General features: G+C 41.5%; 1 protein-coding gene across 10 annotated transcripts in view; it reads left to right on the forward strand.

The window, feature by feature from the left end:
- The window catches only part of B3GALNT1 (beta-1,3-N-acetylgalactosaminyltransferase 1 (Globoside blood group)), a 71,547-nt gene extending 59,132 nt beyond the window's left edge, over window positions 1-12,415 (forward strand). For 9 of the 10 annotated variants that reach the window (XM_087440093.1, XM_087440092.1, XM_087440096.1 and 6 more), the window contains 2 exons: window positions 4,647-4,711; window positions 10,552-12,415. In XM_087440093.1, the coding sequence (XP_087296219.1) occupies window positions 10,586-11,581 (996 nt within the window). In that variant the 5' untranslated portion in view covers window positions 4,647-4,711; window positions 10,552-10,585 and the 3' untranslated portion in view covers window positions 11,582-12,415. Of the gene's footprint in view, window positions 1-4,646; window positions 4,712-7,744; window positions 7,852-10,551 lie in introns of those variants that run through there. The other variant, XM_004424788.3, reaches the window with a different exon arrangement.
- The last annotated feature ends 1,279 nt before the right edge of the window (window positions 12,416-13,694 follow it).

Raw genomic sequence — 13,694 nt, forward strand, 5'->3', positions numbered from 1 at the left:
TCATTTTCATTTGTCTCCAGATATGAATTTGATTTCTCCTTTAATTTCATCAGTGATCCATTGGTTGTTTAGTAGCATGTTGGTGAGTATCCACAGCTTTATTACTTTCCTGCTTTTTTTCCTTGTAGTTGATTTCTAGCTTCATGGCATTATGGTCAGGAAAGATGCTTGTTACGATGTCAATCTTTTTAAATTTGTATAAGCATACCTTGTTTCCACACATATAGTCTATTCTTGAGAATGTTCCATGCACGCCTGAGAAGAATGTGTAATCTGCTGTGTTTGGATAGAGTGCTCTATATATATCTGTTAAGCCCATCTAATCAAGTTTTTCGTTTAAGTCCATTATTTCCTTATTGATTTTCTGTCTGGATGATCTGTTTGTTGATGAGAGTGGGGTATTAAGATCCCCTACTATTATTGTGTTGTTGTTAATATCTCCTTTTAGGTTTGTTAATAGTTGCTTTATGTACCTTGGTGCTCTTGTATTGGGTGCATATATATTTAAAAGTTATGTTTTCTTGGTGGAGTGTCCCTTTTATCATTATATATTGCCCCTCTTTCTCTCTCATGACCTGTTTTATCTTGAAGTCAACTTTGTCTAATATAAGTATGGCGACACCTGCTTTCTTTTGTTTGCCGTTAGCTTGGAGTATTGTCTTCCATCCTTTCACTCTGAGCCTATGTTTGTCTTTAGAGCTGAGGTGTTTCCTGGAGACAGCATGTTGTTGGGTCTTGTTTTTTAATCCATCCCACCACTCTGTGTCTTTTGATTGAAGAGTCCAGTCCATTTACATTTAGGGTAATTATTGATATACGGGAGCTTGTTGTTGTTATTTTATCGCTCTTTTTCCAGTTCTTTTGCATTTCTTTTGTTTCTCGTCCTGTGTGTTTCGGACTACCAGTTCAGTTTGGTAGTTCTGTATGGTGGTTCTCTTAGTTTTCTTTTTCTTTATTGTGTGTGATTCTGTTCTGATTATTTGGTTAGTGGTTACCATGAGGTTTGTGAAAAATCTTGTGGATATGATAGTCCATGTTTTGATGGCCTCTTATTCCCTTAGACTAAGTCAATTCGATCCCTTTCCTCTTCCCCTTCTAAGTTACTGTTGTCACATCTTATTCCTTCTTGTGTTGTGAGTTCGTGTTTAACATGATGAGGTTATATTTATGCTTGGTGCTTACCTTCCCTTGATCTTTGGTTTTATAATTAAGTGTTTGCTAATCTATTTTGATAGAGGACTGCAATTTTTCTGGTTTTGTCGACCTGTTTTCCTCCTCATTCAAAACTTTGCATCTCCTTTCTCTTTTTTTCCTCAGGGATGAGGGCCTTCTTGAGCACGTCTTGTAGTGGGGGTCTTTTGGCAATGAACTCCCTTAGCTTTTGTTTATCTGGGATAGTTATTATTTCTCCATCATATCTGAAGGATGTTTTCGCTGGATAGAGTATTCTTGGCTGGAAGTTTTTGTCCTTCAGAATTTTGAATATATCATTCCACTCTCTCCTAGCCTCTAAAGTTTCTGTCAAGAAATTGGCTGAGAGCCTGATACAAAATCCGTTGTATGTTATTTTTTTTGGTCAGGCTGCCCTTAATATTTTTTCTTTGTCATTGAGTTTTGCCAGCTTTACTAGTGTATGTCTTGGAGAGGGTCTTTTCATGTTGATATATTTAGGAGATCGATTTATTTCATTCACTGGTATTTCCAGCTCTTTCCCCAGGTTTGGGAAGTTCTCAGCTATTATTTCTTTGAACAAGTTCTCTGCTCCTTTTTCCCTCTCTTCTCCCTCTAGAATACCTATAATCCTTATGTTGGATTTCCTAATTGAGTCAGATATTTCTCAGAGAGTTTCTTCATTTCTCTTTAGTCTTAGTTATCTTTCCTCCTCCATCTGGAGCATCTCTGCATTGCTGTCCTCAATATTGCTAATTCCTTCCTCCATATTTTCAGCTCTGATGCTTAAGGTTTCCAGATTTGTCTTTATCTCCTCTATTGTGTTTTTCATCTCTAAGATTCGTGATTGGTTTTTTTTTATAGTTTCAGTCTCGTTTGTGAGGAAACTCCTGATTTCATTGAATTATCTGTCTGTGTTTTCTTGTATTTCATTAAGCTTTTTTATGATGGCTATTTTGAATTCTCTGTTGTTAAGGTTATACATTTCTTTGCTTTCCGGGTTGACTTCTGGGTGCTTGTCATTTTCCTTTTGGTCTGGATATTTAATATATTTTTGCATGGTGCCTGTCGGTGTTGCCTTACTTTTCCTCATAGTGAAAATATATGGTCGCAGTTTCCTCTTGCTGCTGCTGGGTGGGGGTCAAGGGCCGTGTATTCTGGCGTGCCTCAATCCGTGGGCACTCTCATTGGCCCGTGGCTGATCTGAGGCGTGGCTGAGTGGAGGCTGCTGGGGGGTAAGCGTGGGAACAGCTGGGACTGGAGCACAGCTAGGCCGAAGCAGCTGGGGCTCGGGTGCAGATGGGTTGAAGCAGCTGCAGCTGCAGTGCTGCTGGGACGAAGAAGGAGGAGCTGGAGTGCAGTGGGCCAAAGAAGCTGGAACTGGAGTGCGCTGGGCCGAAGAAGCTGGAACTGGAGCGCGCTGGGCTGAAGAAGCTGGAACTGGAGCACGCTGGGCTGAAGAAGCTGGAACTGGAGTGTGCTGGGCTGAAGTTTTGCTGGCGCCAAGTCAGCTGGAGCCTGAGCACAGGCCAAGCCGAAGCAGCTGGAGCCGGGGGGAGGGTGGGCGGTCAAGCTAAAGGAGTTGGGGCCGTGGTATAGTGTAGTTGGGGAAGCTGGGACTGTCACTTGGTCCAGCCGGAGCAGCTGGGACTATAGCACGGTGGAGCCTGAGCTGCCGCTGCCCCTGGTGTTGGGGTGCGGGCTCGCCCTGCAGCTGGTCAGGCCCAGGCACCTGGGGGCCGCTGCCCCTGCTGGTGGGTCATGGGCACCTGGGGGCCGCTGCCCCTGCTGGTGGGACCCGGACACCTGGAGGCCACTGCCTCTGGGGACGGGGCTGAGCTAAAGCGCCGCTGTGCTGAAGCGCTGGTCGGACGGGCCAGGTCGGGGAGGGGTACTTACTTTCGCCTCCCTGATCTCAGAGGTTTCTCACCTCGCTGTTGCTCTCTGCTCTCCTGAGGGGCTAGCTTGTTGAAACTACCCTCGCAACAGTTCCGCTCCTTCCGTAGGGGGATCCCTTCGGGCTGTGAGGGGTCTTGGAGAGCACTGGTTTTCACGTGGTGAGCCGCACCTCCCCCTCCTCTGAGAGCCGCGTGGTCTCAGTCTCTGGGTTGCAGTCCAGGGGAAGGAAGGGAGCTCCTCTTACCTCCTTCCACTTGCTCTGGGGATTCCAGCACCTCAGTCCTTGGGTATACAGCTGCCTGGGTGCCTCAGATGTCCCCTCTGTTGTGTGAATAGCTTCTGTTGGGTTATGAATGTCCTTTTTGTTGTGTCTTAGGGGGGAGAGTTCAATGGGGAAAGCTTACTCTGCCATGATACTGACATCACTCTTCAAAATGATATTTTTCTTAATCTAACATTTCATCTACATTTATAATTGGCATTTTTCCATAAAGATGAGCTTTTCCTCTTCAGTTAGAGCTATTTGCCTCCCCTGAACTACAGATCATTATTTAAAGCAGGAAACAAAATGCTTGTCTCCCACTTCCCCTCAATAATTTTCAAGTAAGTGGTTGGTGTAATAGCTGCCTCATTGAAACGTACATCACTGGTATTCAGTTATAATTGCAATATGGTGTTCTCTTTAAATGTATGGATTAAACAAATTGTCTGTGTAAGGGTTTTGTTTCCAAACAGATTTTTTTTTGTTTATGTTTTTCAAGTTATGTTTTTGTGGTTGAATTATAATTATGGTCAGAGAATGTGGCCTGTGTTAAATTGAGTTTTTAAAACTGTTGAGATTGTCTAGGTAACCTAATACTATCAGTTTTTTAAGTAACTGTTTCATGTGGTCTTGAAACGAATATTCCTATTCTTTTTATTGAATGAAAGGTGCTAAATGTTTCTGTTAGATCAAGATATCAATAATATTATTTGAAACACTTATATCCTTATTTTTTTCCTGCTTGATGTACTAGTTATTTAGAGAAATTTGTTAAAAATCTCCCATTAGGATTATGAATTTTTTCATTTGTACTCATACTGTTCAGGTTTTGCTTTATATATGTTGAGACTATGTTTTTATGGTTATATAGCTTCAAGAGTGTTAAATTATCTTGTTGGATGGTGCATTTTACGTGTAACAAAATTTCCTTGTCCTTTCTTTTTTTTTGAGGAGCTCAGCCCTGTGCTAACATCTGCAAATACTCCTCTTTTTTTTTTTTGCTGAGGAAGACTGGCCCTGGGCTAACATCCGTGCCCATCTTCCTCCACTTTATATGGGATGCCGCCACAGCATGGCCTGACAAGCAGTGCATCGGCACACGCCCGGGATCCGAACCAGCGAACCTTGGGCTGCCGCAGTGGAGCACACACACTTAACTGCTTGTGCCACCAGGCCAGCCCCCTCCTTGTCCTTTTTAAATGCTGTTTATTTAAAATACATGATGTTAATAATTAGCTATAGCAGCCTTTTGATTGGCATGTTCCTTATTTGTTTCTTTCCTCATTTGTAAACTTTGTGTGTTGTTTTGTTGTAGGCATGTGTCTGATAAGCAGAACATGGCAGAATTTTAAACCAAGCTGAGAGTCTCTATTTTAATAGGTGAGTTCACATTTACATTTACTCTGACGATACATTTAGATTTCCTTCTGCCCTCTGCTTTTGTATTTTCTGTTTACCATGCGTTTTCTTGCTTTTTTCCCTCTTCTCCTACCCTCTGTTCAGTTGGTAGCTTGCTTTGTTTCTTTCATTTCTCAGACAATCAGTTTGGAAGGTGCATTTCCATATCTGTTCTTTCAATGGTCACTCTTACGTTAATACATTCTTTTTTTTTTTTTTTTTAAAGAAGATTTTATTTTATTTTATTTTATTTTTAATTTTTTTCCCCCAAAGCCCCAGTAATTAGTTGTATGTCATAGTTGCACAGCCTTCTAGTTGCTGTATGTGGGACGTGGCCTCAGCATGGCCGGAGAAGCAGTGCGTCGGTGCGCGCCCAGGAACCGAACCTGGGCCACCAGCAGCGGAGCACGTGCACTTAACCGCTAAGCCACGGGGCCGGCTCCACGTTAATACATTCTTAAATGAATTTTTCTGCAACATGTTAAAGTTTATCGCTATCTCCTTGTTCCTCCTGAACTAGATAAGGATGTTAACACATTTTAATTTTCCTCTGAAAAATTTTTTTACAACTATGTCAATTTTATATAGTATTTTAGTTTCACTTTTTTATTTCTTTTCTTTTCTTTTTTTTTGTGAGGAAGATCAGCCCTGTGCTAACATCTGCCCATCCTCCTCTTTTTTTGCTGAGGAACACTGACCCTGGGCTAACATCCGTGCCCATCTTCCCCCACTTTATGTGGGATGCCGCCACAGCATGGCTTGCCAAGGGTGCGTCGGTGCGCACCCAGGATCTGAACTGGTGAACCCCAGGCTGCTGCAGCAGAGCGTGTGCACTTAACCGCTTGCACCACTGGGCCAGCCCCAAAGTTTCACTTTTTTTTTTTTTAAAGATTTTATTTATTTATTTTCTTTCCCCTCAAAGCCCCAGTAGATAGTTGTATGTCATAGCTGCACATCCTTCTAGCTGCTGTATGTGGGACGTGGCCTCAGCATGGCCGGAGAAGCGGTGCATCGGTGCGCGCCCGGGATCCGAACCCGGGCCGCCAGCAGCGGAGCACGCGCACTTAACCACTAAGCCACGGGGCCGGCCCTAGAGTTTGTGGATTTTTAAGTCCTAATCTGTTTGCAAGTGACTTTGTTTCACCTTCATTTCACTTGAATTCTCTAAAATTCATCTGTAAAATAGGTACAATAAAACCCACTACGTAAGGTGATTGCAGGACTAATAACATTTGTGGTAAACACTTTATAAACTGTTTTATATATGTGTGTTTCTGTGGATATGTATATATAATGCTATTGTTAGTAACTAATGTAAATCCTGTTAGATTTATATTAGAATTACTGTATTTTCAATGGATTTTAAAAATCATTCCTTACTATGTTGAGATCATATTTGCTGAAATAATAGAGAAGAATAATAGAAATATCATGAATTGTACATGGTCACACTTTGGGGGGAAGAGCTGGGATGAGATGAAACTCAGGATCCTGACTGCCAGATCAAGGTGACTGCCATTCAGTGGGACTTGAGGTAGGCAGCATAAAATCCAATTTTTTGGCTTTGTTTTTATCTGTTTACAAACACAATACATGAATAGTGTGGAAAAGCCAAATGACAAAAAAAGAAAAAAGAAAGAAAGAAACCCCACAGAATAGAAACCATTGACATAGGGGGACACTTCCTTCCAGACACCTGGCTCTGCTCAGGTGGCTGTAAGGGTTTATAGAATCTTATCTTTTCATCTTTGAAAAGGAATCATATCACATATGCAGTTTTGCATCTGCATTATTCACTTAGTAATATGTCAAGGGAATATAGACAAGCATCGTTGCGTGTAATGAATAAATACGTGGTGTTGTATGGATGTATCGTAATTTTGTTTAACCAGTTCCCTGTTGGGAGCATTTAAATCAAATTTTCCATATTATAAATTATGCATAGTTGCCTGATTATTTCTTTAGGATAAATTGCTAGTGGTGGTATTGCTTGGTCAAAGAATGTGCACATTTAAAATTTTCGAATTTCCCTCCAGAAAGTGCACAAAAATTCCTTCTCCCCTCACACATACTGAGTATTGTCACTTTTTCTCTTTAATTGCCAATTTGTGATTTTTGTCAATATCTCTGCTTGCGAGTTTGAACATCTATATTATCAACCATTTTTAGTTCTTTTGACAGTTTCCCTTTTGGCCATTTATTCTCTTGTAGTTTTCATCTTTTTTCTGTTATTAATCTGTATGAACTCTTTGTTTATTGGGCTCATCACTTCTCTGTCATAAATGTCTCAGGCATTTTTCCCCAGTTTTTTATCTTTCAGCCTTGTTTGTGCTTTGCTTTGATTTTGGTTTTTTGTGTGTGTTTCAACCTTGCTCAAGAACTTCTTGAAATTTCTATTTGATCAAAATTTCCTTTATGGTTTCTGGGTTGTTTCCTTATAACGGAGTGATTGGAAGGTCTCTCCTACTTCAAAATTACTGAAATGTTCGTCCATATTTTACTTTTCCAGGGTCATTTTTCTCTCATTTGGATCTTTAATCTGTTTGGAGTATTTTTTGGTATGAGGAGTGATAGGTATCGGTGCCTCCCTGTTTTTCACATCCTGCTCTTTAAACTTGACTAGTAAAAACCAAGGTATAAGCCTCCTGAATTGGGGCAGGAAGTGAGATGTGCTCAGTGTTTTTGTTTATTCACGTGTCTTGGGAATTTGTGAGTAGAGATGGAGGTTCAGAGGGAAGGAGTGAGTTGGGAAGTGGTAGCTGGTAATCGCATGTCGGAGTTGCCTGTTGTGTGTGTGTCGACAGAGAATTAGAGAGGACACCAGCAGGGTGTCTTGTAGAAGTTCTGTGTTTCACTTCTGTCCGTGACCCTGAGTTCTTTCTCCAGGGAAGGGGAACTGTAGTGGGTGATGTGCGACACCACGGACGGGAGAACTTACACATGCTGTAAGCCGTGAATACCAAGAGCCCTTTTCCCATGAAGAAGCATGAACTCTGAATTCTGTGGACTAGGGGTATATCTTACAGAAATTCCAGGTGTTATTTTTGACTACTACTTAATACTGAATGTCCAGTTGAGGAAATTGAAGGTCTTGCACTCAGAAGAAATAAATCAAGAAGAAGGTATGAAATAGAAATATATTTATGGCTCTGAAACATAATTTTCTTCAAGTAGTAAGAATTCATCAAGATTATTTCTTTAGAATAATCCCTTTTGATAATAAAAATCAATTTAGAGACACGAACAGGATGGACAAGATGCCAAGGGCAGACCCATAGCTGGTGGTGGCAGCCTCTGTTTGTGGATCCCCTACCACTGGCCAGATGCTTTGCACACGTTATCATTAATCTGCACTTGCTTAGCATCTTCAGTGTAGAGATGGGGAAACCGAGGCTGCAAGAGATAAAGGACATACTTGCTCACCCTGGTTGGTAGAGGACAGAGCTGGGTGTGGACTCTGGTCTCTGCCTCAGAGACACCTGTGTTGTGGGCCACCTGGACTCTGTTCTGGCCGACCCTTCAAAGGCCTCTCCCTCCTCTTGGACTCCCCCTCCCTCTCCCTCTGGACTAGATAGTTCCTCTTCTTTTTGCTGCTTTTTTATTTTCTTGATGGGCCCAGAAGCCCATCAAGATGTCATAACCACAGTCACATTTTCACGTTTAGAAACCAGGACTTGTAGAATGCATATAAGACAACTTTTATAATAAGATTTGCTGTTTTGAGTTCTCCCCATTATTGAAGAGTTGCAGGACCTCCATTGCCTGTGTGCAACTGTAAATGGCGCCCCTTGCTCAGGGCACTTGGCATTTGTCCGAAGTTTGTTATAATGTGCTGATCTGTTAGAACAAGGTGTAAAACTGCCATCTGACAGCTGTTGTAATAAATGTACAAGTTGTCGATGGCTGACAGGTAAGTGGAGCCCCCTAGGGTTGTGCAGTATCTAGCAGCCAGCTGAGGAGAAAATGTAAGAAGGTGTTAATTTATTCCATCATTCTCGTTCTAGATCTATTCTGTTTGAGGTTTTTCCAGGGGCTGGCTGTGTAAGTTGGGAGGAGGGGTATCCCTAGGGGGTGGGATGGACAGACCTACATTTTTTCCTTATATAAATGGAAATATCATACCAAGTCAGCGTTTGTTGCACTCCTGCTGTAGGCCGCCCTCTGTCTTGCACTTTGACTATTGTGAGAAAAATGTTCTTTGCTACCAAGGTCATAGAACATAAGTGGAGAAGTAAGACACGTGTACGTGAAACCAAACTGGAGAGAGTTTGCTAAAACATTCCATTGCTTTGCATGACTTAAAATATGGAAAGCAAGAGAGAAGAAAGGTTATTGTGGCCAGAAGTAATCAGTTCAGGTAAGATATGGCCAGATGGAGAGGATAAGGAGTCTGGAGAGCGTGTCATTTTCACATGTATTAACAGGCAGAAGAGCTGTGTGCAAAGACCTAAGATTGACCCTTGTAGACCAGCCTTCCCATGTGATGACGTTAACGTACGTCCCCCATAGCAAATTCTGGGTTCCCAGATGACTGTGGGTGAATGGGCCCCGTCAGAAGCTCCTCAGCCTGCCCCCCATGGTGTTGACGTGTCCCCTGCTCTGAAGTCCTGAGCATCTGATAGATCAGTCTGTGCTATGCTGCATGCCGTGCTTACATGTAACCTCGGGATTTTCTGCTCCTCCCGCTTCCTGCTTCCTGTGGTCTCCTTAGTGCCTGGTGTAGTCTATGGATGGGGAAGGTGTGTAGTAGACACTTAGTGCCTGGTATAGTCTGGATGGGGAAGATGTGTAGTAAACACTTAGTGCGTGAATGTCTTTAGATGGAGGGCTGTGGTCTTGGTGCCAGGAAAGCCCCGTGGGATCCCAAGTTGTAATCCAGCCTCATCCTCAGGATCTGGAGCAGAGCCGAGGCCGCGGCTGTCACTCCACAGTGAATGCTGTGTGTCACCTAGCTGTCTTCTTGTCACAGCTGGAGGTTCTGTATAAAAGCAAGTGTTTTAGGAGGTTCCATCCTGTGATTCTGATCTGGTACATGATTTCTGAATAGATTGGAATGGGAAACAAAAAAAAACCCCACAATACTACAGACAGGCCTTGTAAGCTCCCACTATCCAGAGTGAGCACTAAGTTCGGCCAATGAGGTAGAAAGGGACCTGGGTGGCGTTTTGGGCAAGTAAGGCTATTTCACAGTCTGAGCATTTAAAAACTCCAGCGATGGTTATCCTGTTTGTGTCTGAAGGACTCATCGTTTGGGTGAAGACTCTCCACCTTTATCTTATCCCACCAGCAGGTCACCATGAATAATTGTAGCTACTGGGTTTTTCTTACTCTAGATTTGCTAGAATCCATATCCGATCGCACAGCTGAGAAGGACCCTTGGTTTATTTGGACATCTTGCTTTAAATCCTTTACATACTTCATGGTCACGGTGGTAAAGGAGGGATGCAGGTTTTTTGTAGAGGGGGAATTTATTGTAGATTTATTTTTTAACCCCCTCCATTACTCATCTCTTTCTGTTCCTCTGGACATTCAGGACAAAATCATATTTCAACAGTTATGTCAAACAAGAAGTATTAATTTTCCCCAAATAATCAAGGATGTGTTTTTAACCTCTGTCTTGATTTCAAAAGCTGAAGTACGTTTTGGTTGTTGGTGTCCCTTTTTCTTACAGTTCAGTGAAGTGAAGCGGATTCAGGTCAGAGTTTTTGGTTTTGCTTTGGAGCTGCTGTTCTCCGACTCTCTCCTTAAGTGATAATCAGATATCGTTTGAAAATGTGTGGTGGGTGGTAGAATACTAACTAGGTCTTTGATAAATTTTTCAGAACCCGAAGCTCGCGTGCTTCCGAGCTGCTGTGGATGGCCCTGGCTCTCGTGACCACCCTTCCAAGTAGGATGTCACTGAGAACCCTCAAGTGGAGCCTCCTGCTGCTGTCACTCCTGAGTTTCCTGGTGATGTGGTACCTCAGCCTGCCCCAGTACAACGTGATCGAGCGTGTAAACTGGATGTACTTCTACGAGTATGAGCCAATTTACAGACAAGACTTCCGCTTCACACTTCGAGAGCATTCAAACTGCTCTCTTCAAAACCCATTTCTTGTCATCCTGGTGACCTCACACCCCTCAGATGTGAAAGCCAGACAGGCCATTAGAGTTACTTGGGGTGAAAAAAAGTCGTGGTGGGGATATGAGGTTCTTACGTTTTTCTTATTAGGCCGACAGGCTGAAAGGGAAGACCAAGTGTTAGCATTGTCTTTAGAGGATGAACACCTTCTTTATGGCGACATAATACGACAAGATTTTTTAGACACATATAATAACCTGACCTTGAAAACAATTATGGCATTCAGGTGGGTAACTGAGTTTTGCCCCAATGCCAAGTACATCATGAAGACAGACACTGATGTTTTCATCAATACTGGCAATTTAGTGAAGTATCTTTTAAATTTGAACCACTCAGAGAAGTTTTTCACAGGTTATCCTCTAATTGATAATTATTCCTATAGAGGCTTTTACCAAAAAACCCATATTTCATACCAGGAGTATCCGTTCAAGGTGTTTCCTCCCTACTGCAGTGGGTTGGGTTATGTAATGTCCAGAGATTTGGTGCCAAGAATCTATGAAATGATGAGTCACGTAAAACCCATCAAGTTTGAAGATGTTTATGTTGGGATATGTTTGAATTTATTAAAAGTGGACATTCATATTCCAGAAGACACAAACCTTTTCTTTTTATATAGGATCCACTTGGATGTCTGTCAGCTCAGACGTGTGATTGCAGCCCATGGCTTTTCTTCCAAGGAAATTATCACATTTTGGCAGGTTATGCTAAGGAACACCACATGCCATTATTAATTTGACATTCTACCAAAAGCCTAGAGAAGGACAGGATACTTTGTGGAAAGTGTTCAAGTTGGTGCTGTAAAATCTCCAATGGAGAACTCATGGGAGGTCACTGTGTGGGCTTACACTGAACTGAAACTCATGCAGAACCTGTAGACTCGAGACTGGAGGGTTCCACTTGTGATTTGTTTTGAAAAATCAAGTCAGACCCTTTAAAGATGATGTTCAGAGGAATTAAACATCTTATAAAGGAATTTGGGGTTTTTGTTAACAAAATTAATAGGACCAAACCATTTGAACATGTCATTCTGTAGACTAGAGCTTCTTAAAAGGGTTTTGTTGAATTATAAGCTCATTAGTCCATAACAGCAAAGCAACGTGCTATTCATTGAACAATCTAGTCAGTTAAGGGTTTTGTGTGTGTCTTACATGGATTACCAATTTTTAAAAATAATATAATTCTGTGTAAAAAAACAACTAAAGTTATACTGAACAGAATTTCATCTCTTTTTGGTCATTTAGAAAGTTCTTCAGGATGTTGCAGTATTTCAGAGGTATCAGTTATTATTTAATGTTACTTAGAACTTTCTGGGTGTTTGTTATGGTTGTTTCTAAACTGTATAAACAGAATAGTGAATCACCCTGTACATTTGAACTTTTTTCCAGTTACTTCACTGATGAATTCATTATTGATAGCTCCATTAATGTGAAGTCCTTGGTCGTTATTGTGTATTGGTAATCTCTTGGACTTTGATCAATATTTTACCATGGTAATGTAGAGAAGAATTAAAGCAAGAAGATCTGTCTTGTTTTTAAAAATATAATCCCCATTGTTTTTAGATGTCACTTCATCTGTCTCATTTTTCCACCTGGAAATTGGGAATAATATAGAAGGCCAGGCCACACATTCCCTTTTGTAAAGGACTCTGAAGGGAAAAAAGAGAGAAGCTGATGACCAGAATATTATGAGAAGAGTGTGCTTGAGCTGGAAAGAAAAGGCTCAAGATTCAAGTCACATTATTAATCTGCTCCGTGTGTTTTCTCATGAACAATCAGTTTGAGAATAAAGAGGAAAAAAAAAAAAACGCTGCTGCTATTATTAGCTTCACTTCAAGAGGAAAGCCGTACTGTGTGGTCTAAAATCAAACACAATCGCCATGTCATGTAGCAGCACGTGTCTTCATAGGAGTGGGGATGCGTCTTCTGTGGGGTTTGCTGCTAGCAGGTCAAAGAGAAACACTCCTCACCCCTGGGAGTTCTTGGGATTGTGCAATTTCCTGTTACAGCTGTTAGGAGACAAGTGATTGTTTTTGGATGGCAAAAGATCAAATCCTTTGGCAGAAAATATAAACTTGAATGTAGTCAGCTCTTGTAATACTCAAATATTTATACTTCTCCTATAAGATAAACTGAATTTCAATTAGAACTATTATATTATGTGTGCTTCTCTGTAACAAGGCTGTTTCCGTTTCCCTGGTCTTAGACCTGATCCAGTTACAATAAAATCAGTTAAATGAAATCTTCTGTGGACTAGTCCCCATTCATACAGAAGACACTTTCTTTAAGACAGATGGTGGTTATTTTTGTGGTATCGTTAGATTTGATCAATTTTGCATAAGTTTACATTTGGGAAGCTAGCTCAGGTTTTTTAGAGAGAACTTTTAAAATAAAAAATAATTTTCCTTTACTGGAAAATAAGTCAGAAAACCCCACCACAAGTAAAATATAAATAATTGCCAGATTTCGGATGATTATTTCTTCTCAACTAGAGATCGGTGCCTTAAAGATCTCTAAAAAGTTAAATGATTATGAAAAACGTTACGAGGTTGGGTCATTATATTTTTTAACTACATATTTTTTATAGTCTAAGGTTTTTTTGTTTTTGTTTTTTTTTGTGAGGAAGATCAGCCCTGAGCTAAAATCCACGCTAATCCTCCTCTTTTTGCTGAGGAAGACTGGCTCTGAGCTAACATCTATTGCCAATCCTCCTCCTCTTGTTTCCCCAAAGCCCCAGTGGATAGTTGTATGTCATAGCTGCACATCCTTCTAGTTGCTGTATGTGGGACGCGGCCTCAGCATGGCGGGAGAAGCGGTTCGTTGGTGCGCGCCCAGGATCCGAACCCGG

The sequence above is a fragment of the Ceratotherium simum genome, chromosome 15 (assembly GCF_057802395.1).
Source record: "Ceratotherium simum simum isolate JZ-2026a chromosome 15, ASM5780239v1, whole genome shotgun sequence".
Taxonomy (NCBI): domain Eukaryota; kingdom Metazoa; phylum Chordata; class Mammalia; order Perissodactyla; family Rhinocerotidae; genus Ceratotherium; species Ceratotherium simum.